General features: G+C 39.8%; 1 protein-coding gene across 2 annotated transcripts; it reads right to left on the bottom strand.

Moving 5' to 3' along the window:
• Positions 1–771: 771 nt before the first annotated feature.
• On the bottom strand, positions 772–19,250 carry LOC123760017 (1-aminocyclopropane-1-carboxylate synthase-like protein 1). 2 transcript variants are annotated; one of them, XM_045745377.2, is made up of 10 exons: positions 19,153–19,250; positions 17,842–18,044; positions 17,236–17,436; positions 16,136–16,300; positions 14,139–14,314; positions 10,055–10,187; positions 8,323–8,464; positions 7,383–7,559; positions 5,004–5,123; positions 772–3,589 (listed from the first exon to the last, which is right to left on the bottom strand). In XM_045745377.2, exons 2-10 carry the CDS (start codon positions 17,986–17,988, stop codon positions 3,537–3,539), a joined length of 1,314 nt encoding a protein of 437 aa, XP_045601333.1. In that variant the 5' UTR covers positions 17,989–18,044; positions 19,153–19,250; the 3' UTR covers positions 772–3,536. The 2 variants fall into 2 exon arrangements, with proteins under 2 accessions (XP_045601333.1, XP_045601332.1); XM_045745376.2 differs by having other exon boundaries at positions 19,143–19,240.
• Between the last annotated feature and the right edge of the window lie 8,097 nt (positions 19,251–27,347).

Genomic DNA, 27,347 nt, shown 5'->3' with positions numbered 1-27,347 from the left:
AAATAATAGGTTTAAGCACATACTCCCAATGATCTTTAAGCTAAGTTTTTCGATCTCAATTAGTATTAAGTTTTAATCGTAAGTTTTTCCCCATAACTTGCCTGAAATGCTGTGTGTATTTGTGGCTTCAGGCATTGTACCTACTAGCTTTATCTATAAATTCAACTTTATGTTTGTAACTCATTTTCAATGTATGTACCTTTACCTCAATAAACATCTTATTTGAAGTAATTTTCATTTGTGTTGAGTTAATTACATATAATTTTAATATAAGTACTTATCATTCATTCCACACTTATTCAGTGGGCAGTGGTGGAAAAGTTACAAGCACATCCATGTGCTACTGTACCTACAGTAGACAAATGTAGAATATTTGTCTTAAGACTTTTGGAGGTTTATCATATTGAATTCAATATTAACACATTTCTTTGACTGTTTCACATTCTATCGCAGGGTGTGTGAATGGTTTTGCTGGTAGCTTATGTTTGGTAATGCCTTACATTGGCTAGTAATGCAAACAACTGGAAATACTTATAAAAAGACCCAGTCCAAGCAGTAGTAACATCTAGTTATCTGCTTATTTTATTGGATGATCCATTATTAGGTGAATCTTAATGACCTCATTATAGCAAGATGATAGCTGGAATAGCTAAGAGTAGATTTCATTGTCTCAGACTTAGGAGATTTTGTTACGGTTCTTGGTGTATTAATGTTCTCAAGCTGCTTATAGGCAGTCAACGCCTCCTTTGAAGGCATATTATTAGGCTCAAATTTCAAATTCAAATTTTTATTCAAAAGAAAGTGTGTACAAAGAAACATAAGAGTAATGCACAATTGTGGGGACAGAAGTTCCACAAACTAATGAAGCCACTGTTACGCAAAGCGTTTCATGTAAAACTTAAAATAATTTGGACAAAATTTATTTAAAGGTCTGAAGGAGTAAACACTTAATACTAAAAGAGAAGTTAGCTGACAATAATTTAAAAAGTTCAAGAAAAATAACAGATGACCTCATTAGGTTAACTCAGACATGCAGGCGATAAGTCACAATAACGTGGCTGAAGAATGTGGACCAGACCACACACTAGAAGGTGAAGGGACGACGACGTTTCGGTCCGTCCTGGACCATTCTCAAGTCGATTGTGAGAATGAGAATGCATCCAGAATGAATGGTCCAGGACGGACCAAAATGTCGTCATCCCTTCACCTTCTAGTCAACTCAGACATTCTGTGGCCAACATGAGATGCAATCCACACAATGTGGACTATTAGCATCATTAACAGTTTTGTTGTATCTGTATATAGTTTCATACAGAAACATGTTACAACTATGTCTTAAAGAGTTAAGCACAATTAAGAATTATAAAAAATCACTTAGAATTTTTGTATAAATTTTGGTGATGTGTACATATTTGAGTGTAAGGAGTATAGCAATAGTTCAGTCTAAAGAACGAGGCCACTCAAAATATGAGCCATCACTTATTGTCAAGACAACTGAACTTCCAGCTGCACCAGAGTGGGCATTTGGAACAGAACTACCAGTGCACACACTTAGAAGGAATACTGTTTGAATATAGTATCTGTCTGGCTTAAGACATTGTACTTTACCTCAAGACAAAGCTGTAGCTAATCCTTGTTTTTATTCTTGGGTGGAAAAGGAGGGATTTTAATGTGGACGGAGTAATCTCCCACATTCGAGGGAAGTGCCATTGTCACTCTTAGTACAGATTGTGTTATGAGGATAACACTAAATTGTTGAGGGTAATTTCTGATAATAGTTTGTGCTGGGTAACTCATATCTAATATCTCTATGTGGACTGCACCAAGATCTTATTTTGTTAAAGATATTGTCATGTTTCTATGACATGTGAAGATAGATTATAGTCGCCCACCTTATTTGTCAGCACCTGTCAACACTCCAATGCCTTGACAGTTTACATCATAAAGGCTTCCTTTAATTACTAAATATAAACTTTCTGCTCTTTCCCCTAGCCACAGCTTTTAGGCTGAATTAAGAGCATTATGCGGATGTTTTAACTTATTGACAGCATACGTTACATCGTATTTGCTCATTGTGCACAGTTTACATGGGTGATTTGGCACAAAGAGTACCAACTCTCAAGGAGAGCGTATGACTGAAGATTTAACTAATCAATGCTGTCGATTCAGCAAGCCACTGTAGCAACAACCTCTTTTGTTTATTTGGGCTGGACGGTAGAGCGATGGTCTTGCTTCATGCAGGTCGGCGTTCAATCCCCGACCGTCCACAAGTGGTTGGGCACCATTCCTTCCCCTCCGTCCTATCCCAAATCCTTATCCTGACCTCTTCCAAGTGCTATATAGTCGTAATGGCTTGGCACGTTCCCCTGATAGTTGTTGTTGTTGTTGTACTTTCAGCGAGTACAGTACTTTTCAGCATTCATTTCTGACAATAAATGCTAAATCATATGATCAACTTATTTGACACAGTATTAATACACACTCCATGCTTTCACTTCAAATATAGATTGTGATTGCAGTGTACATACAGTATTTTCCTTTTAATGATAAGATGAGACTCCTAACATGGTGGCAACCAATCAGTACATGGCAGGTTAGGTCAGAATTGTTCAAGTATTAACCTGATTGAAGATGATTAAAAATTATAGCATGATATATGGCTGTATATATACAGTACAGTACTGTATTTTGTAACATTATTGTTTCTGTGCAATTTTCATATTTGTTTTGTGTTATCATTTGTTTTAAAAAAAAGCCAGTGTGATATTGCCTATCATGTGTAGAACTCTCATTCAAGTAAATTCTGTACTTATATGAAAATTCATAGTTATACTAGTAAGATATAACACATTAGTGAAGCTTTATCCTTCTTTCCCCACCTCTCCTTTCCATTTAAAAAATACACAAGGATAAAGTCGAGAACAAAAATTTTATGTTTTTGCCTCATTATTTCTGTACAATAGCCTCTGTATACATTATTGTACCTCTCTAGTACTATAATGTATACAGAGGCTATCGTACAGAAATAACGAGGCAAAAATTATTAACAGTTAAATAATATATTTTTAGTACCTGCATTTATTACTGTACCTGCATTAACAACAGTCCTACCATTTAAACAATTCTTCTATATAATACAAACTACAAGATTACAGAACAGTTATGGAGATTAAAACTATTACAGTGCTCACAAGACTAATGCTGTAGTACCATACAATCATATCACATGTGATATAACTTCTATGTGGTATACTAAGACCATGTTTGATCACACAAAGTAAAAATCTCATTCTGTACTGTCAAGGCTTTGTGGTGAGATAGGAGTGGTCTTTGCATATCTTCAGGGCTGATTATTTCATGATCAATTTCTGCCACTAATTTCTTGGATATGTGATATGAAGGACCATTAACACACAATTTTGCCTTAAGCTTATGTCATCTAAACTGGCAGTATGGTAGTTTTAAACTAAAATATAGTAAACTATTTTATTGTTGATGAAACTGGATAACACATCAGCGGCCGGAGCTGGAAAAGTCTAGTCTAGTTTCCTCTTCCTTGCCATCAATACGCTCTCGAGACGCTTGAGCCCTGCAAAGATTGGGACGTGTGTTACATTTGGCTAAGTGAAGTTTGCAGACTAATAACTTGTTTACTGTAATGTGTAGGTGATGAGAATCAATGTGAGATGTAAAATATAGATGTCAACAATGTAATAGTAACTTGAGTGCACAGCTTTGCTAGTATGCAAAACTTCAAGTAATGTTTTGGTCTTAAATATTGTTTGAAAAGTAGTTTTTATAAGTTACTTATTCTATACTTAATTAACCAATTTCGATTTACACAATAAAAAAATTAAATGTTAAATATAATGAAATCCCCTTTTCTTGTGGCCTTTTGGCGGCAGGTTGTCTGAGCTTATGCACTACATCAGTCTTTGAGGAGAAGGAAGCCTAGAAACGTTAAAGTTGACAAGTGCTGATGTTGATTTTCTTCTAGTGATATTAGATTGAGTTTCCTTAATATGTCTTCATAGAATAGCTCCCATATCTCTGGCATTGTTTTCATAACAAATCTCTGAGCTTTATCAGTTTTCTTCTTGTGCTTCACAATATGAGAACTCCGTGCTGGTGCTACATATTATAGAATTGGTCTGACATACACTGGTAATTACCTAAGTGTAGTTAAAGGAGGAGACCTATGCTCGTGTCCCATCTTCCCAGCACTCTGTCATATAATGCTTTGAAAATACTGACGATTTTGGCCTCCACCACCTTCTCACCTAACTTGTTCCAACCGTCTATCACTGTTTGCTAAAGTAAATTTTCTTATACTGGGTATTTCTTTGGCAGCTTTGTTTAGTTAGTCTGAATCTATGACCTCTTGTTCTTGAAGTTCTAGGTTTCAGGAATTCTTCCCTATTAATTGTATCTATTCCTGTTACTGTTTTGTACATAGTGATCATGTCGCCTCTTTTTCTTTTACCTTGTAGTTTTCGCATATTTAATGCCTCTAACCTCTCCTCATAGCTCTTGTCCTTCAGTTTTGGGAGCCATTTTGTTACATGTCTTCGTAAATTTTCCAGTTTGTTGATGTGCTTCTTAAGATATTAATGAGTTTGTTATACAGGTGTTATGGTGTTCATGTGCCCCGTCAGATTTTTAGCTGATGTTATGTCCATATCCACATTCCCGTGCCGACCGGTTGATTGACAGTTGAGAGATGGGAGCAAAGAGACGAAGCTCAACCCCCACAAGCACAACTAGGTGAGTACATCCTTCTCTGATTCCCTCAACTGGCTTTCTCTCATACTGAAATGCACTTCTGGCCTTCTCGAAATGCACTTCTGGCAATCTCTGCCAAAGCATATAGAAGCGTACTGGGTAGGTAGGTGTGGTGGGATGAGTATGTGGGAAATTAATATTTTTTATCGTGCCTTTTTAGGTTGTTAAGGTAAAGTTATGGTTATTTGAAAAGTGTAACAAACAAATAATAGACCTCATACCTTCCTCAAGTACTGGGAGCTTGACAGCAAAGATTAACCTCATCCAACCTGGTGAAGAACAGTACATCCTTGCTCCAGGATTTATGTACAGTCCTGCATCTAACAGCTCTCCATATAATGCTGAAATAGTGCACAGTACCTAAAATAAGGTATTTATCTTGCATGTATAATTTATCTATCATATAATTTAAAACATCATAATAATAATAATATTAAAATATCAAATAATCTTTTCCCCTATGACTGGGAAAAAATTTCCTGGGACTGTACAGAATATGTTATACAACTGGTGATGCTCTAGAACTCTAGGTACTATATAATAAAAAAATCCCAGGCAAATACTGTGTAATGTGCAAAGCCTCTGGCTTACAAAAACAAAATGCATTATCTGAATGTATAGATGCTATCTCATGTTTTAGCCCCTCGAAGGGTTCATACTGCATTACAGGCTGCCACTTTTTTGTTTTTTTAATACAGATTCAGTTCAAATAGGTCATCTGGAGGCCTGGTCCTCGACCAGGCCTCCACCCCCAGGAAGCAGCTCGTGACAGCTGACTAACACTCAGGTATCTATTTTACTGCTAGGTAACAGGGGCATAGGATGAAAGAAACTCTGCCCATTGTTTCTCGTCGGTGCCTGGGATTGAACCCAGGACCACACGATCACAAGTCCAGCGTGCTGTCCGCTCGGCCGACCAGCCGTCATAGTCAGCCATGATTTCACTTTAACATTTTCTCTGTGGTATTGCAAAACAGACATGTAGAAATCCTTCTCGGGTTTATCCATGTGGAATATTCATTGCAACATGTCCCAGATGCCACAACCATGGCTGCAGTTATATGCCATCTACACAGCACTTGTAAATGTTACATTACCACTTGACAAGTTGAGTCATGAGATGGCAGGCATGCAGTCAGATGATGCAGTTTGCATTTTGCAACTAAGATGTATGTAAAGTACATAATTTTGGGTAACAAGAAAGAGGATGGTGTTTTTTTATGTTTATTCACTTTGTTTACAGCCACTGGATGTTAGAAAGGGCACGACTATGTCGTGATAGGTTAAAACGAGGATGCTTGTCATATTCAAATTCATATTTTTATTTAAAAGAATGTGTACAAAGAACATAAGAGTAATGCACAATTGTGGGGATATGCTGCTGGCAGAATCAGGTGGGATGTAGTGCTGAAGGTGGCCAGAGACAGAGAGCTTGTATGCTACCTGGATTTGAGAGCCTAGTTTGAGTTAGGCAGGAGGTGGAAGGCTCAAATATGGACGAGAGCAAAGAGTTCAAATGTAGGCTGGAGTGGAGAACCCAGATGAGGGGTGAGAGTGGGGGAGCTTGAATAAGGTTGGGATTGGCTGTCTGCTTTTTAGCAGGGCTTGTAGCGTCTTGTGTGTAAGTTGGAGCTAGACTGACGATGCGGTATTCTCGACCGTGTTATATTGCATTGTCTCGACCGTGTTAAGGGAGCCGGTCGGCCGAGCGGACAGCACACTGGTCTTGTGATCCTGTGGTCTCGGGTTCGATCCCGTGCGCCGGCGAGAAACAATGGGCAGAGTTTCTTTCACCCTATGCCCCTGTTACCTAGCAGTAAAATAGGTACCTGGGTGTTAGTCAGCTGTCACGGGCTGCTTCCTGGGGGTGGAGGCCAGGTTGAGGACCGGGCCGCAGGGACACTAAAGCCCCGAAATCATCTCAAGATAACCTCAAGATATTTGTGTCCACCTGACCTTGTGTTGAACACAGCTTACTGTTTACTTGGCTGGTTAATCCTCATTTGGTCTGATGGGAAACTCATGGGTTACAAATCCACAGGAGCCATTATGAGGATTCGAACCTATGCGCTGGGTGTTCCCAGGCACCTGCTCCAATGTTCGCTCCTGTGGATTTGTTCATTGAATATCACGATACACCGTAATGTGATTTCTCTGTGTACTCACAGGTTACTTTTGGTTGTCCCAAGTGATTAGTAAAAATGTAATGCGAAACGTATATTAATGTAATTACAGATGCCATTAATGATTAGTGAATAGAGCGCAGGTGTCATTAGCAATTATGGGGATTATTGGGAATGAATAGAATTTCTTGGAACGTGGAATAATTTGGGGATAATTTAAGTAGCTGGTACATTAGAGAACATGTGGTTTTCTACAGGTACTTGCACAATATGTTCTCCACAAAATTTAATTACACATAAAAATCTCTCTTATACCCAAAATTTAGCATTCTTCTCTTTACTGTAATCTTATCTACTTTCTTGCCCATTGCATGTAAGACAACTGTCAGATTCCTTGGCACAAAGATATGCATAAAAAGTTCATTAATATTTTCTGTTGTGTAAGCTCTAGTTAACAAAAACTGTGCATAACCTTACCCATCTCTTCCTCCTCAGTTTGCTGTTTCATGAATGCCTGGACATTAAACCACACAAAGAGACCTGCTTTTGACTTTTTAACTGTCACACCCATCTTCTCTAAGTGTTCAAGCGTTATCTTGTAATTTTGAGCAATCCGTTTCTTGTTAGTCGGAAGGAAATATTCATCACACCAAGCTATGCCGGAAAAACATATGAAATTTACTGAGATACACAAAACGTACTTAAAAATATATACTGTACCATATTTTGAGTTAGTGAAAAGAATAGATTTTTTCATGAGTAAATTATTTTACTACTGCAGAAAGTATTATGGACAATCAATCAGGAATGTATTTGGCATTAATGCTACATGGTCTGAGGCATCCCAGTAGACTATTTCAAGATGTTTGAGATTCACTGTAAAAAGGGTCAATCCTCCCAGTGGTTCTCGCCAACAAACCCATAAGCCAATCAAATTAAACACTTGCTCTCCACGATCACCAGGTAGCAGTACCGCTGTGAAGCAGGCCTTTTCTATCATCTCCCACCAACCTGGTACATAGCCTGACATTGATGGGCAAGTATTTGATGTCATGGAGATTCTATTAGGCTTGGGCTTAAAAATAGGCCCATCTGAATATCTGTTACCTTGGCTGGATCAGTTTTTAATGTAAAGATTCCTAAATATTTTAGAATGCTCCAACAAGGCAGCTTTAGCCCCTATGGCCTCTTTGCTGTATGTCTTCCTGTACTGGAAGTGACAGAATAATTATGCTCAGTAATATATGTAGTGTAGGGCAAAGGCATTGATGTTATTTATTTTCTGTTTTAAGAGTTTTTAATGATTCTATGGTAATTAACTATTTGAATCATTATTATCTGGATTTTTATACTGTATATCATAGCAATATACAATAAGGAGTCTTCAGATTTACTGGGGACAACATCAATACCGTACCAGTATCATTAAGAAGAGTGGCGATGGCATGCTGCATGATGAGTGGAATATTCTTAAAGGCAGCAGCGTTACTCAGGCAGGCAAGCACTTCATCAGAAAATGTTATAATTGTTGCAAAACGTGCCCCAGCAAAACCAAAGTCCTGTTTCAGTTGATTAACTTAGAATTTGGACAAAAAACATTTTTAATTTGTGAATCACTTAAAGGAAAGGTTTATTTCATAATAATATATGTACTCTCGTACATATATTATTATGGGGGAGCCTCGTAGCCTGGTTGGGGAGCCTCGTAGCCTGGTGGATAGCGCGCAGGACTCGTAATTCTGTGGCGCGGGTTCGATTCCCGCACGAGGCAGAAACAAATGGGCAAAGTTTCTTTCACCCTGAATGCCCCTGTTACCTAGCAGTAAATAGGTACCTGGGAGTTAGTCAGCTGTCACGGGCTGCTTCCTGGGGGTGGAGGCCTGGTCGAGGACCGGGCCGCGGGGACACTAAAAGCCCCGAAATCATCTCAAGATAACCTCAAGAATCAAGATAACTCTATGTGTAACCAACTGCTACAACCCATGGTCACAACAAGGTGTTCTTAGTGAAAGGAGAAAGAGCAGATCAAGCTTTAATTGCAATGGGTCCCATTCTGTAAAATTACATACCTGTACTATACTTTGTATGGGACAGTGGGTCCCATACAAAGTACATACTGTATTCCACATCTATAGTTGCCATGTAAGAATAAGCAAATATGAATATATACACAATTTATTTTGAAGACTGAAAATATTACTTACCAGATAAAATACAACTGTTCCATAGTTGAAAAAATATGTTTTGATTGTATTGCAGTTTTAAAGTTTTTATATTTGTTTAAAGATATAAAAAAAATTGTGATGAATATAAGGAAATGTCTCTTTCTGGTGGGTCCTTGAGTGGCTCCTCATTACCACTCTTCTCTTCTGTGGTATTCAGGGGTTGTTGCATTGGCAGAATGCTGCTAACTAGCCCCTAACGAGTGTGTGCATGGTTGTCCCAGGTTGCAAATGTTGCCCATACAGTTTCTTGTTTTGCACCATCTTACCTTTCTGGTGTTTTCTCTTTTGATTAAATGTGGTGCTGTAGTACCCCCAGACTCCCCTTGTCTCTACTGAGGGAACCAGATTCTAGTACAGTCCTGTCTTCCAATATATGCTTGTGAATTTTAGGTTGGTAGCTTGGGGAGCCACCGAAAAACCCGCCAGAAAAAGGAGTTTCATTACATCTAACACTGGATTTTTTGCCATGCCTCATAGTGATGCATTATCATACCAAATATGAGGAGGCAAAACCAGGGAGGGGCCCTGAAGATCAAGAACAGATACCAAGAATCTCTGGTTCTGTTATGAAATACAAGGAAGAGACTTAGGGGCCCAAACCTTAGTTACTGGAGACCACAAACCTAACTCTTGTGACTCTAAGAGACAAAGAAAGCTGAGAGAAGTCTGGTTCAAAGAATATCCATTTAGCCAAATGTGTCAATACCTGCAATGGTACACACTTAGTCCACTGACAAGATACATTGGAAAAATATATGAATTGATGAATGGGCCTAGTGCTCTTACCTCCCTAAATACATCTGTAGAATTATCACTAAATTTACCAAATTAAAATATGAGAATTAGATGATGCACAATGTGATATTCTTTACTGTATGTTGTATTAATGTTAACATAAATACTGTATAATGCTTCATTACTAACCTTGCTCACTGCCCAGAGTATGTGCGTGCGATGTGGGTCAGGCAGGTCCAGAGTTAATGCACTTCGGAATGTAGAATCCTCGTCAAACACGGTCAGTGCATAAATCTCATCGGAAATGAAGTGAATCTGATGCCTAAAGACAGATTTGAAAGCTGGTGATTACCTGCTTGTCTACTTAGTATGTTAATGAAAGAAATATATTAATTTACATAAATTACACCTGAAAAATTGGGGCCTTAACAGCAAAATTACAACGTAGGAATAAATTGATTTACCCAGTAACTCCTGAACTGTGTAGCTATTTAAAAGTGCAGTACTACATCGGGGGTGCATGCACATGACTTTAAAATAGTTAATGATTCATATGAGAAAAAGTGTATATGGCACTTGGAACACAATAGAAAATTTGCAGATAGAAAATAACTGGAGTGAATATTCAGGCGAAAAATGTGCACCTCATTTACACATTTGAGTCATGTATGTGTTGGGTACGTTTTATACATTGCACACACACACACGTTCATGAGTGCATGTGTAAGCATTTACCTATTAAGTGTCCACTGGTAGCAACATCTGGCATATAGGCTCCACCTCCTAGCTAGTGGTGCTTAGTGCTATTATATATATCTTTTGATATTCAAGGTAATTGGATTAAAGTGCAAGCCATTATTTTTTTTTGGTGCACTTCACTTCCTTATCATTCACATTGCATATGAATCTTTTCTTGCATTTCTTCACTTATTTTCATTTATAGTTTCAATCCCAAATCTATATCATCTTATTGTCCCTCTCTCTGATATCTCCCTTTCCCCCCATAGCATATTAAAATTTCTGATCTAAGGAAAGTGGATACAGCAGGTCAAATATTTCTTCCTCTTTCTTGTTCAATATGAGATCCAGCAATGATGAGACATCCCTTTGCCTTACTCTTGTGGCCTGCTTATTGTGCTAATGTATATAGGCCTTCAGGTTGAAGTATATAAAGCTGCAAATGCATATACAGTACCATCTTTTCTTGTCTCATAAGCCTTTCTGTCTATTTTGTTTCTTTTTGCAGGGATATTCCTGTGCAGGCCCTAAGCCTCTGGCTGGCCCACTAATTCTGTCTACTGATTTCCCATTAAAGTTACACAGTACCAGCAATCTAGTATTATCTTAGATTGCTAAAAGAATGTTAAAAGTCCCTCTTGCATGTTAAATAGTTCCTGTCTTACTCATATTTTACTTACAGGTGAGCTGTATCCCAGCCCGTCCTCCTAAGGTTTTCCAACGTCAAGAAAACGGTCAATTTAAAGTGTCCTCGCCTAACCTACCAGAGGACCTAAAACAGGAAACGGGACAGTACGCCACTTTCGCGAGCCGCTTCCATTTTCTAGTACAACAATTTTTGGCCTTGTGTAACGTATAAAAGCGAAAAGCAACGTTCTTTGTAGGAGGACAGGTTGTGCATCCAGTCATGATTATTACTTTATGTACAGTATTTGGTTCTCGATCTACAATGTTATAATATCTACATCTCGTAGATTATTGAGTCCTGAATTAATTTTGTTTTTTTGCTTAAGTATTTTTTCATCAGCAGTGTATCTCTCTTGTTGTGTGTAATGTGCAATTCTCTTTTAATCTAAATTTTAAAAACTCTACATTGAATGTAATGAAATGTTTCATTTTTTAGCAGCCCTGGTGGCTTCCTGAAGCTGAGATTGCTCCTTACTAAAAGGTCATATCAGTCAAGCTAGTTCTGTTTGGCCTACTGGAAACCAGAGCCAGAACATTGCCCTATCATAGTGATGATTCACCACCCCACTATAAAAAAAAATCAGAAATTAAGCAAAGTTTTACAGACAACTGGAAGGTTCACAAAAAAATGATGCCTTGAAACTGCATCCCCCCAAAAAAAATAAATCCCAAATGATTCACACACAAAAAAGGATTTACTCAAACTAGCTTCAAACTCATTATTACCAATTACCACCACTGGGTGGACTGGCTGCAGTCCTCAGCCAGTTCCCAATCTCAGTTCTAGAGCTGATGAACAACCCTATGACAAACTGATGAACTTGAAGGAGGGGGATCTCAGGGAGTCACTGGGACTCCTCCAGAAAGAGGCATTTCATTACATTCAACACTGGGTTTCTGGATGAGAGCCTCCCTCACCCAGGGAGGCTCTCCCTGGTCAATAGGGAGCCTAAAGATTAACATTAAAAATAATTACCAGGTCGATAGGGAGCCTCAAGCTTACTACCCACAGAGAACAAAAATGGGAGAAGGAGAAATGGCAGGCATTTGGACAAAGAAGAGAATCCATGTCAGGAGACTTAGCCCAAAGCAACACACAACCGACTGGCACCAGGAACACTAAAAACCAGGATGCTAGAACTTTGTTAGAATACCAAAACCCTCAAGCCCAAATATGAGTCCAGGACATGTTGGAGAAGATTAGTCAAAGCTGTAGACTTGCAAACATCATGAACACAAAGGTAGAATGAAGGCTGGCTACACTTGATGACATTGCAGATGACGTGAGAAATGAAAGCCTTGAAACAGAGGATCAAGGAAAGAAGGGTCAACCAGCAAAGCATCCACCGAAGTAGAATCAGTGGCCTGCAGCAAAAAGCTGCCATCGAACACAACAAATGATGCACCCTTGGCCTAACCAACCAAGCATCAATGACCAAAAGACCCCTCTGGAAGCATACTGACTCATTCTTTGCCAGAAAAGAAGTAGAGAACTGCACATAAACAACCTGCCCATGAGGACCAAAAGAACAGAACCCCTGCCTCTGGAGAAGAGCTTAAGGTCCCACAACACTACAGCAGGAGGTGAGAAACTACCAAAAGACAGCCTTGAAAAAGATATGAGCTAAAGGGGAAATTGTGAACCGAGGTGAGGAGAGTAAAACCAAAACCTGGTCAAGAGACCAGGATGATTCAGGAGGAGCATGAGCAGGCTGAAGGTGGCAAAACGCATGAAAATACTTGTGAAACAGCACCATAGAGGTGTTGAATCTGAGCATAAGCAACAATGGCTCCACCAATGACGAATGATAAGAGGCGACAGTATTAAACATGAGATGCCGATCAAGAAACAACCAAGGCCAAAAGAACAGGACGACCCTGACCAAAACTGAAGAAAGACAACAGGAAGTGGCAAAATGAGCACCATGCAATGTCATATTGCAGCCAAGAGGAAAGTCGCAGGTGGGACACCAACAATCCAGCTACCTGGTTACTATACAAATGGCAATAGACATGCATAAAAAACTCCAGACACGAAGAGCAGAGAAGTTCGAACCAACAAAGCACATTACCAGGTCGATCTGCTGAAAGATGTAGAGCTGTGGAAACACCCTGGTTGGGACACTGGGCCAAAAGTCCCAAAAATCAAGGCAGGGTCAGAAACCAAGGAACCAGAAGTACAGTATCGCTCTCCTTGAGCATGACTCCAGAATGAAGAGCACCTGAAGCTCAAATGAACGGGGGTAAAAGGTATGTGCACCTCCACCAGTCCAGTCGAAAGGCATCCACTACGAGAGCCCCGTGATCATGGAACAAAGGCACATAGGAGGGAAGGAGCTGGTTCCATACTCATTGAAAGAGGGGCCACCTCGGGGTGACCGAATGTCTCGTAGAGCCAACGGAAGATCACATCATCAACGGTTCACTCCATGGAAACTTGGAAACATTAGAGCATTGAAAACACCTCCGCCCACAAACTGCATAGAGAGCCAAACACCAAGAAGCCAGAAGCAGAGTCACTCCAAATAATTGGTTCCACAGGCAATGAAGTGACCCCTCCTGCTTGGAGGCAATGAACCACTGTAGAGCAGTCATCATGGTTTGATCCACCCTACGAGTTTTTTTCTGGTAGGGTGGTGAACTGTTACTGTCTCCATGTGCCTCTGTAAGGGAGTCAGATTCTGGTTCTGGTTCTCAGTAGGTTAAACAGAATTTTCATGATTGATGTGACATTTAATTATGGAGCATTTCTGCTTCAGGAAGCCACCAGAGGGCTACCCCCTAGAAATTACACATGCATGCATAAAATAGCATGTGATATGTAAAAACAGGATGTATAATAAACAACCTGGCACAGACATCCATCAGTTGAGCGACAAGGGATGGAGGATAGATATCCCCAAGGGGGTTATGGGGATTGATGAGAATAAAGGCCCTAACTCGACGTCCCTCTGTCTTCAGTTTCTTGATGCAGTGTTCCAGAGAATTTGCCTCTAGGCTAAACCTCACTCCATTTGAGTCCTCCTGTACGAAGAGTTCAAAAGAGGAGAATTAGTAAGTACCTGTATAGTATAAATTAAATATTATACTGTAGTTATTTATGTTTATACAGTATTATTAGAGAAAGAAAGGAGTCTATACAAGCAATAAGATGTGATGGGTGAATACCAGGATAGTCAAGCTTAAGGGCCACCAAAAAATTGGGAATGCTATAATAGGTGATGTTAATTATTTGGAGGTGCATTGAACACAATACTGTAATTAATTTTAAGAGTAAAATCATCTTAGATTCAGAAATGCAATATACCAACATTAACACGTACACTATATACTGTATGTCATACATATTTCAATCCAAAAACAAATATGTACTGCATTACTCATCATAACTATGGGTACAATTTTATATAATAATAATAATGATAAAGTTTATGCCTGTAAAAGTACATACATTCAAAATGAGTTACAAACACAATGTTGGATTTCTAGATAGAGCTAGTACATACTATGCCTAAAGCCACACTTACACACAGCATTTCGGATAAGATGTGGGAAAAACACATACTAAGACTTAAAGCTAACTGAGATCAAAAGTATAAATTGAATTGAAAAAGGGAGAAAAAATGATGATAATTACATGATATGATTATATTACATTACGTGATAATTTTCATTACATCTCAAACAGAAAATATATCAACATAGGTTGCAGACAATGAGTCATAATAACGTGGCTTACGATATGACGACTAAACACACAACAGAAAATGAGGAGACGACGACGTTTCAGTCTGTCCTGGACCATTATCAAGTCGATTGTAATGAGACGAGGGAGGCGCGGGCATTAAGTAAGGCAAGAGAAAGATGAGGAGGAGGAAATCTTAGAGGAAGGTAAGATCAAGGCAAAAAGTCCAGATGGATAGGTGTAATAAAGGGGGTGTAACATAGGTTAATAGGCTGATAGAATTTAAAATGGAAAAAAAAAAACATGTACACATAATGGAGTGGGGAAGGAGTGAATATAGGTACCACAGGATTCTAGTGAAGTCAGATAAAGATCAGAATCTTGGAGTGACTTACAAGCAATAGGTTACCTTACAATAGAACCATATATAGTAATTAACAAAATGCATGGTGCTTATGCAATGCTAGAAAATCTCTTATAGCATTTGATAGGCATTTGATAGACACTATCATTGAAGAACAATGATAGTGCGATGATAAATTTGTTTATTACTTATGTACAACCAATATTAGAATATGCAGCTGTGATATGGTGCTTGCATTTAAAAAAATAGGTGCAACTATAATATAAAGAGTACAACAACCTACAACAAAATGGATCACATAACTCACAGTTGCAGGCGATGAGTCATAATAACGTGGCTAAAGTAAGTTGACCAGACCACACACTACAAGGTGAAGGGACGACGACGTTTCGGTCCGTCCTGGATCATTCTCAAGACAATCGACTTGAGAACGGCCCAGGACGGACCGAAACGTCGTCGTCCCTTCACCGTCTAAGTGTGTGGTCTGGTCAACTCAAACAGTTGATTTATGAAAAGGTTCGGTTCCCTAAAACTTCCAAAACAGTACACAGTATACACATGTACAGTATATAAAACAATTTCAGTGTAAATGTATTCATACCTTTTCATGGATGAATGAAAGAAATGATGTATATACTGTGCAGCATTAGGGAAAGATAAATATATTTGATAAGACTTATATTTCCATCCATAGTAACTACTGTATCTAAATGTTAGCATCATTAGTTTATGACAATTCTGGTGCATTGATAGTTAATATTACCTGGTAATTGATAAACTCTGCAATATGACTTGCCTTGTCAGACAACACTAGAGGCTCGACACAGACATCTGAAACGTCACGGACGTCTGTGAAGATACGAGCATATACTGGAGTTGGTGTTATGATGACATCTCCAGCATCACACAGAGTATGGGCTAAGGCGTCCAAGCATGATGTTACTCCACATCCTAGCACCAACTAGGTCATGTGAGATGACAGCTATTTTAATTATATTGTAAGATTAATATAAAGGGGCATACATGTGCTTGCTGTACACTGTTTACAGTTGAGCATCAGTTGACATTAATTACCTCGAAAAAGTACTGTCCATTATTTTCTTGGATTTGCCTTTTAAACAAGATAAAAAGTAATGTAGAGTTTAGTAAAACACTCCTTTTCGATCTGGTCTCTAAAATGTTACTTGAGCAAGAGCTATCATGGTTCACATGAACTATATTCCTATGCAAGGCTCTCAGTGATTTAGAGCCCACCGACTCAGCCCGACTAGCCAGACAATTATACTGTATGTTTGAAAATGGTGTTGTCAAAGAAAATAATTGATTAGAGAGAAATCCACTCCCTCTTCTAGTTATATACCCTAAACTCAATCCACTGAGGGACCAGCTTGCTGTGACACATATGTAATAATTAGCCCAGCACTAAGCTTGCCAATTAGTGCTCTGCTACACCCTACAACCATTAAAAAAATAAACAGGATATTTTTTTAAGCAACCATTATGTACTAAAATAACTAGTCTAATATAACTCTTGCATAATAATTTCATACTAATCATAATAATGTTTGGTACTCTGCTAACTGTGATAGTTTAAGAATAGAGTAGTCAAATATTGTAATTTTTATTCTGTACTCTGACCTTATGAATTCAAGATTTGGCTCTAATGAAGTTGGTGTAAGAGCAGTTTAATATATACAATGTACAAGTGCTACAAACAATTACAACTGTTATATGCATTATCTACATTATACTAAAATAAAAAATACTTAAATTAAATGAACAAATCCACAAGGGCCGTGACGAGGATTCGAACCTGCGTCCGGGAGCATCCCAGACACTTGTGGATTTGTTCATTTGATGCATCACGTTAGTGTGATCTCTGTGTGTAATGCTTACATTGTTTGGCAGGATGGCCTGCCTGGGGTGAAGGTGCCTGTTGAGAAAATTTGCCACTGCTTCCCTCACTTTCAAAGAACCTGACCAAGGTGCATATTGTAGGTGCTTGGTCAGGACATTGAGGGCATCCCCCTGCATTAACCTACTGGTTAACTCCTCCTCCATTAGGCAGTTCACTGAGGTGCCTAGATTCACTGTACCCTATTTGCAGAAATCATGTCATAAGTAAATTGTTCGGCTCCTACTAATTGCATTGTGATTTCAGGTTTCAGGCCAGTCATTATCAAGCTGTATATGCCTATAACTGAATTCATATGCTCTCTTATACAGAGCTTGAAATATAGAATGCCACATTGCTTTTATAATTTAAGATAGTAATTTTTTAAAATTTAATAAAAAGGGCAACCATTGCTAATTGCAAAAAAAAAAAAAATTAGTTTTGAACTTTATATACACCAGAGTACAGCAGAACTTATTAGGCAACACCCTTAATTAATACTATTATTAACACAATAATAACACAATTGGCAATCCCACTTTTACTCATTTCTAAAGACATATCGTTAAAGTAAAAATGTTAAGCTGTCATCATCATAGCCAACTTACTTGAGGATTTTGTTTAGCATCAAATATATTTTCAAGTACTTTAGCAAAGGTGTCATATAGGAAGTCCTTGTAGGATGCAGTCTTTGCCCCCCTGGCAGAAAGGAAAGCATTATCCACTTGCCGAGTTGTTGCCGTTACTGAACTCATCGTCTCTTCTTAACACCAGTGCTTGCACTTTTGCTGACTCTTGGCTTAAGCTTTTGCTGAAAATATGTTTGAGAAGGTTAACAAAATACATCATAATATTCTAGTGGTAATTCTGAATATTGTATGCATACAGGCACAATGGTCTACATCCTAGGCTCACAACCAATGGACATGGGTTCAGTCACTGGGCAGGATAACAGAAGGAATAAAAAATTTTATGAAATTTTTACATGACAAACAACAGCAGTAATACAGGGTATAATAATTAATAATTCATTGTGTTAGGGGGACAGGCAGCCAGTGTTATGCTTACATAGAGGTCCTCCTAAGGTCGGACTACTGACCCTTCCCTAGATGCAACCCCCACAACATGCTGACTAACTCTTGCATACTTATTTACTGCTAAGTGCACTAGGTGATAGGAAACGCTCCCAATCATTTCTGTCCCACTTGGGATTTGAACCCAGAATTCTCAAGTGTGAGTCGAGGACAATTGAGATTGTACTACCGAGACCAACAAGATGGTTATGGGGCCCAGAGGATGGTTATGGGGCCCAGAGGATGGTTATGGGGCCCAGAGGATGGTTATGGGGCCCACAGGATGGTTATGGGGCCCACAGGATGGTTATGGGGCCCAGAGGATGGTTATGGGGCCCAGAGGATGGTTATGGGGCCCACAGGATGGTTATGGGGCCCACAGGATGGTTATGGGGCCCACAGGATGGTTATGGGGCCCACAGGATGGTTATGGGGCCCAGAGGATGGTTACAGGACCCAGAGGATGGTTACGGGACCCAGAGGATGGTTACGGGACCCAGAGGATGGTTATGGGGCTCAGAGGATGGTTATGGGGCCCAGAGGATGGTTATGGGGCCCAGAGGATGGTTATGGGACCCAGAGGATGGTTATGGGGCCCACTGTAAGCATATACAGTAGTACAATACAGTAGATTTCTCTTTAGGTATACACCAGCTCGTTGCTGAACGGTAACTTAGGGCCAGGACAGCACACCACACACACATACACACACACACACACACACACACACACACACACACACACACACACACACACACACACACACACACACACACACACACACACACACACACACACACACACCTGACAGCTACAGTATAATATGCTAGCTGTACCTTGACTTACTAGTTATCGAGGACACTGTTAATGTTAAGAACCTGCCAAAAGGGTGTCGGTGTTCCGTGTGGCTTGTTATCTCGCCTCATTATCCACTTGGAGTGGCAAATGGCCAACTGCCAAGGCTACTAGACCAGGGACTATATATAGTAAGGCAAGACACACATTATAACATTAGTTCAATAATATATCATATACGTAGTCAGGTAAAACAGATACATATAGTGCTAATAAGAAATAAAGTTTGTTAAGTCTTTATTTTTCAATGACAGGCTTGCACGGTTTGTAAGAGTAATGTAACATGAGTACTTTTCAAATCTGGCGGGTCACATTTGCTATAAGAGAATGTACTACATGTTGGTCCCATCAACCACATAATTAAACAAAAAATAGTACCATTAAAACGAGGTTTGTTTTAATGTTATTAATGTCATTTGTTATTGGTATTAAAACAAAAACAGATTGTGGATGACCATGAACTGGCACAACGCTACGATGGCTTTTTGGCTTTAATGTAACCCCAGATCAAATCAAATCAAATGTTTATTCAGGTAAACTAGAGAAACTAGCTCCTAGATAGGCTCTCGTAGTACAATTGGCTTCGTTCTCGGCGCGCAATCGGGGATTCCTGGTTCGTTTCTCGCCCGGGACAGTAATAGTTGGACATGTTGGCTTTCACCTCGTGCCTCTGTTCACCCATGTAGCCTAGAGTCAGGCATTTGTTATAGAGTTGTATTCTAGGGAGGGGTCAGTTAGTTCGTCCTTAGAGGGGAGGGGGACCGCGATATATATAGTCTCCACATATAACTTTATTTATTTATATAAATACAAGAGTTCTTACATTCTTGCACAACCACCAGCACGCATAGCGTTTGGGGCAAGAAATATGGTTTTATGCACGTAATGTACACATTACTTTACCACCACCTTCACCCGTCACACTGAAAAAGCTTTATATAGATCTAAAGTCAGTCTTTGACACGGCAAAGCCAGCAAGTCGTCCTTGAGTGAACGCGCAAGAATGGCTGTTGTAAGGTGGCGCTCCACGGGCCAGTCAGTTCTATCCTCTTTAATGTAATAATTATAGAATATTATACAATATTTCCACACCACCCAAGAGGTAAACAATTCGGTGAACGTAGCAGAATGATCTTAGTATCTGATAAACATCTGAGCACTTCTACACACAGAAATCACAATAGCGTAATATATCAATTGAACAAATCGCTGTTGTTTGATAAAGGTTAACAAAAAATCTTGTTTTTATTTGAGAAATTTCAACTATCTGCCGGCAGATAATTGAAATTTCATCCATATATATATAATAATAATAATAATAATAATAATAATAATAATAATTTTTATTTAGGCAAAGGTACATACATAAAGAGATTTTACAAAGTTTGTTGGCTTTATAGATAAGAGCTAGTACATACAAAGCCTAAAGCCACTATTACGCAAAGCGTTTCGGGCAGAATATATATATATATATATATTAGGCCCGATTTGCCTAATAAGCCAAGTTTTCCTGAATTAATATATTTTCTCTAATTTTTTTCATATGAAATGATAAAGCTACCCATTTCATTATGTATGAGGTCAATTATTTTTTATTGGAGTTAAAATTAACGTAGATATATGAAAGAACCTAACCAACCCTACCTAACCTAACCTATCTTTATAGGTTAGGTTAGGTTAGGTAGCCGAAAAAACATTAATTCATGAAAACTTGGCTTATTAGGCAAATCGGGCCTTGCATAGTAGGCTGAGAAGTGAGTTCTGGCTACTAGGCACGACATTATATATATATATATATATATATATATATATATATATATATATATATATGTCGTACCTAGTAGCCAGAACTCACTTCTCAGCCTACTATGCAAGGCCCGATTTGCCTAATAAGCCAAGTTTTCATGAATTAATGTTTTTTTGTCTACCTAACCTACCTAACCTAGCTTTTTTTGGCTACCTAACCTAACCTTACCTATATATATAGGTTAGGTTAGGTTAGGTAGGGTTGGTTAGGTTCGGTCATATATCTACGTTAATTTTAACTTCAATAAAAAAAAATTGACCTCATACATAGTGAAAAGGGTAGCTTTATCATTACATAAGAAAAAAATTTTAGTAAATATATTAATTCAGGAAAACTTGGCTTATTAGGCAAATCGGGCCTTGCATAGTAGGCCCAGAAGTGCGTTCTGGCTACTAGGTACGACATATATATATATATATATATATATATATATATATATATATATATATATATATATATATATATATATATATATATATATATATATATATATATATAAATGATGTGTGTGTGTGAGAGAGAGGTGTCACTAAACGTTCCAAGTAACACGGGCTATGGTGAGCCCGTAGTGGACTTACTTGGCACAGAGGAGATATAACTGGTGAAGATTAAGCCACCCAGGAGGTGGTACGGGCGTGAATAGCCCGTAAGGGATATAACTGACGCTCTCCCCCATCAATACACGCCTTGTTTTACACTCCACCTCTCCTACAAAACTCCTCTCCTTAAACTTACCTTCCAGAACCCTTCTCCTTTTGGAGTCCCCCCATCCAAGGAAACTCCCTCCACCAGATCCCCCTCTCTCCACCAGATCCCCCCCCTCTCCAACAGACCCCCTCTCCAGAACCTCATTAAGATGTCCTCTCGTGAACCCCCCTCCCCCTCAACAAACCACTCGCCAGGTGTAGGTGACCCACCATTGAGAAAGGGCGTCATCGTCCTTGTCTGGAATGTTGGGGGGGTAAGGAGGACCCGGGAAGGGGGCAGGGAGATCGTAAGGGAGGGGGAGTGATGAGGGAATCAGGGAGAGGGGAAAGAGGTATTGTGGGTGTTGGGTGGGTGGGGGGGGGAGCACAAAAAAAGGGTATCCGCTTGAGGTCACCTCAGGAATGCGGATAGGTAAGCCAGGTGGAAGCAGGAGGGTGAGGGATGGGGGGTATGGGGGGGGGGTAGGAAGGTGAGACGAGAATAGGGGTCGGGAAAAGAAAGAAGAGTAAAGGGATGTCTAAAAAAGAGAGAAGAGGTATATACAAAAAGGAATTGCAGAGGGATAAGATAAACAATGCGAGAGACAAAAAAAAGAGGCGAGAATTAGAAGAGAGAGAATATTAAAAGCTGGGATCTCGAACGAGTTGGGGAAAATGATGATGATGAGTCCAGATAGCATCAGCAGGGGAAAGGGATCTTAAACTTTTTGTTCAACTTTCGCTACACTACACATACTGGTTTCTCTCTTATCTCTCCTCCCACCACAACTACCCCCTCCTCACCATCACTACACTACACCACAAACTCTTAACAGCTCTCTAACCCCACCAGCTTGCTATAGTACCTAGTGAACTTATTCCTCCCGAAATTCCAGGTACTCTGTTATACTTGCTCTTGAAACTATGAATAGTTGATGTTTCCACCACCTCTGGTTCAATACTGTTGAAGGTGCACAGATTTAGTACTAAATTAATCCAGATTTCTGGATGCCTAATAGGAAGGTAGAAATAGCCTAAGCTATCCAATCATTTGTGATGTATTTTATCTCAATAAACTTATTTGTATATGAATTTGTGTACCTAACCTAGCATAGCCTAATGCAGCCTTCCTCTTGAAGGTTAACTAGGAGTTAGTTACTTTCTCACAGTAAGTGCAGACTAGGAAGACATGACGCAAGTGTACAGATGGATGAAAAGGTTTAACAAAGGGAAAGAGAAATGAGGGTTCGAAAACATATATTTAATTAAATTGAAAACAAAGGGCTTCGAATATGAAAATTTGGTTTAAAAATATATAGAAACGACATCTTGGGAAGAGATGTGCGTACCTTTCAATCTGAGTGAGGAACTCTCAGTACAGTTACAAACCCATTAAGATTTCAACTTAAATTCAACAGAGCAGAAGAAGTTGTTTAACACATGGGGCAAAAATCTCACCGAAGCGATCATACAAGTCATAAATACTCGTACTCCGCCCAAGTAAAACAGAAACAAGCAACACTTAGTGGGCCAGCCAGAGGCTTAGGGCTCGCAGGAAAAAAAAGTGAGGAACTGAGCCAACTTTCGCCTGTACTTTCAGTGAGTTCCGGAACCTCCGTTTACGGTCGTGTAAATGTTTATCTTTGGTCATGGGTGTCGAGCAGGTGTTATAAATAAGGGAAAATAGTAAGGTAATTATGAGGATATATCAATAGGCCAGTATGACTATCCAGCAGTTAGAAAGGCTATATGATAACGGAGTGAAGGAACGATGTCCGAAAATATTGACCATCAGAGATCGAACGCCGACCCTGCAAGAAGCGCGGTCGTCGCTCTACCCACCAGTTTAAAGGAAAACATTACGTAAACGAAGTCATTTTCGGGTCATCCAGCCATATATTTTCTATAGTATGTTGGATTAATGATGGTTAACCCCAATTATGATTTAGTTTGGCCATTATGGCTTGGTTTGGAATTCGTGTTATTGGACACGTGAAGCCTTTTAGGAGTCTCGAGGGCCCTCCCTCTGCCCCACATTTTTCTTTATTATGCACCCCATACCCATCCCGGGGACGGTCGTTGAAAGGGTTACAGAGACACACAATCGGTTCAGGAACTGAACTACATAGTTCATTTAGCATTTCTTACATTCTTTGAGAATGTAAGAAATGCAAGAAATTTCTTACATTCTTTGAGAATGTAAGAAGCCCTTACGAAACGAAGCCCTTCTAGTTAGAGTTAAATTCCCCAGACAACTTATTGGAACCCTTTACTATGTTGTAATGCCCAAGATATTGCTGTACCCAAGATGTTTTCTTGTACACAATATTAGTATGCCCAAGATGCTGCTATTTCCTAAGTGTTTATTGGTGTGCCCAAGATGCTGCTATTCCCTAAGTGTTTATTGGTATGCCCAAAGATGCTACCATTCCCTAAGTGTTTATTGGTATGCCCAAGATGCTGCCATTCCGTAAATTTGATGACAAAACTCCTGTTATGCCCAAAATGATGAATGACCAAACTACAGTTTGGTATCATCCTTTGCAAACACCAAATGCAGCAAGAAACTTGTAGCAGTACAAGGCAGTGAGCATTTACAACGTTTCAATAGCAAAGTCTTTCGAATGGGGATCGAAAAATAACATGATATTCAACGGTAACAAATAGGAACTACTCTAATAAAAATAACAAGAGCAACAGTCAGTGAGCTTGTCAAAGAAAACGTGAAGTCAGCCACGAGCACTAAACGTTGTATTATGAGAGACTTCAAAACAGTTGCTGCTTCTCCATGTGGTAGTGCGCCTTAGTGACGGTGCTCTACAGTGACGGTACTCTACAGTGACGGTACTCTGTAGTGACGGTACTCTATAGTGACGGTACTCTATAGTGACGGTGCTCTACAGTGACGGTACTCTACAGTGACGGCACTCTACAGTGTCGGTACTCTGTAGTGACGGTACTCTATAGTGACGGTGCTCTACAGTGACGGTACTCTACACTGACGGTACTCTACACTGACGGTACTCTACACTGACGGTACTCTACAGTGACGGCGTTCCCATGATCGTGACCATTACTCACAGGTAACTGTCATTCTGTACTTATCTATATAACGGTTCCATATCTAATTGAGACGACTTGGTTTCTTCGTTTGATAATGAATTTGCGACGTTTCTCGCTATATTGGGCTTGCGTCTTCATCATCTTAAGATTATAATGTTGCTGTTATGAAACAAAATTGAGCATTTTTAGATATTCCTGTCGCTCTTGCCAACCTCAACTCTTGGTCGCCTCAGCATCTAGTCTAACCTGACCTACACCTAAACATGCACCGGATTTAACACACAGCTCAGCCTATTGGGCAATAGAGCCCAATAGGCTCAGGGATCTGTACACCTGTTGATTGACGGTTGAGAGGCGGGACCAAAGAGCCAGAGCTCAACCCCCGCAAGCACAACTAGATGAGTACAACTAGGTGAGTACAGTTACACAAGTACTTCCGAACCCGTACATCTTTTCTCAATCTTTGGCGGCTTTATTTACATTTATTAAACAGTTTATGAACTTCGAAGCGATATAAGCTAGGCTCTTTATAACAATAACATTTGATTGGAAAGTTTCGATGCTGGTAAATTGTTTAATAAATGTAAACAAAGCCGCAAAGGATTAGGAAAATATTTACTGGTTCGTAAGTTGTTGTTGTTGTTATAGATTCAGCTAATCGGAACAAGTTCCAAGTAGCACGGGCTATGGTGAGCCCGTAGTGGACTTACCAGTCCACTACGGGCTCACTGACTGAGTGATGATAATTATGAGGAAAGTATAAGGGAATTATACCTTTTCCCTCCGGAAGATAGAAGAAACAGGGAAAACATGATCACCACATACAAAATCCTCTGGTGAGAATTAAATACACAGGCTAGAGGTTGAGATGCTGGGTCCCAAGAGTTGGAGCTCAACTTCAACAAGATCAAATAGGTAAGTACATCCTCCCTTACCCCCCCCATACCCACCCTGACCCCAATTCCCTCAATGACCCCCACTACCCCCCCCCCCATGACCCGCACTACCCCCCATGACCCCCAAACACCCCCCATGAACCCCCACACCCTCCACGACCCCCACACCCTCCTTGCTCCACCACCAACATGGTAACAGAAGCACTACATGGTGAATGGGGGGGGGGGAGCAAAGGTTGCTTGGGGGTGGGGGTAATTCTTTCACAAGATGTTGCTATGTCACGATCGTGGAGGGGGAGATGTGGTGGTGGAGGGGGAGATGTGGTGGTGGAGGACAGGTGTGGTGGTGGAGGACAGGTGTGGTGGAGGAAAGAGTTGGGAGAGAGCCAGATAGGGTAGAGATGGAAGAATGGTATTGTATAACACTATACAACCCTCCACTCAACAATACTCCATGCTCACTGTACAACCCTACACACAAGAATACATAACTCCATGCAAACTATTCTTCCTTCCATTAAGTAATACTTCTTGTACCCTATTCTTCCTTTCATGCAACAATACTCTATGCACAGGGATCTTCCATGCAACAATACTCTATGCACAGGGTTCTTCCACGCAACAATACTCTATGCACAGGGATCTTCCATGCAACAATACTCTATGCACAGGGATCTTCCATGCAACAATACTCTATGCACACAGATCTTCCATGCAACAATACTCTATGCACACAGATCTTCCATGCAACAATACTCTATGCACAGGGTTCTTCCATGTAACAATACTCTATGCGCAGGGATCTTCCATGCAACAATACTCTATGCACAGGGTTCTTCCATGCAACAATACTCTATGCACAGAGATCTTCCACACAACAATACTCTATGCACAGGGTTCTTCCATGCAGCAATACTCTATGCACAGGGTTCTTCCACGCAACAATGCTCTATGCACAGGGATCTTCCATGCAACAATACTCTATGCACAGGGATCTTCCATGTAACAATACTCTATGCACAGGGTTCTTCCACGCAACAATACTCTATGCACAGGGTTCTTCCACGCAACAATACTCTATGCACAGGGTTCTTCCATGCAACAATACTCTGTGCACAGAGATTTTCCATGCAACAATACTCTATGCACAGGGATCTTCCACGCAACAATACTCTATGCACAGGGATCTTCCATGCACAGGGTTCTTCCATGCAACAATACTCTATGCACAGGGTTCTTCCACGTAACAATACTCTATGCACAGGGTTCTTCCACGCAACAATACTCTATGCACAGGGTTCTTCCACGCAACAATTCTCAATTCACCTTCACATTTCTTATATAATATGTATAATATAGCCAGACCCCGGATGTCATTTGGTGTCCAGCTAATACTATTTTTTTTATTTTCTTATTTTTGTTCATGCCTTTCCCTCGAATGAAAAGGCAAAACAGTGAACGGTGAAAGTGGAGACTGTCAGATCCTGGTCTGTTGACAGAGTTGAATCTCTATGGAACACGTTCTCTCCAGTCCCCCACCTCCCCCCCTCCGTCAAAATAAAAAATACGATGGTATAGCCTAATCAAAAGCGTTAGAGCCTAGCGAATTAGCCTACCGGTGTCGATACTTGTTTGCCCCATGGTCAAAAATTGCTGTTTTTTATTTTGATTAAACCACCGTAATTTTGAAGCTGCGGTCATTTACGTAAAAAAAAATTTGGTGTTCAGTGTGCA

This window comes from Procambarus clarkii, chromosome 16 (assembly GCF_040958095.1).
Source record: "Procambarus clarkii isolate CNS0578487 chromosome 16, FALCON_Pclarkii_2.0, whole genome shotgun sequence".
Lineage (NCBI taxonomy): Eukaryota > Metazoa > Arthropoda > Malacostraca > Decapoda > Cambaridae > Procambarus > Procambarus clarkii.
The sequence above is the reverse complement of the archived record's forward strand: the minus strand, read 5'-3'. Positions and strand labels throughout refer to the sequence as shown.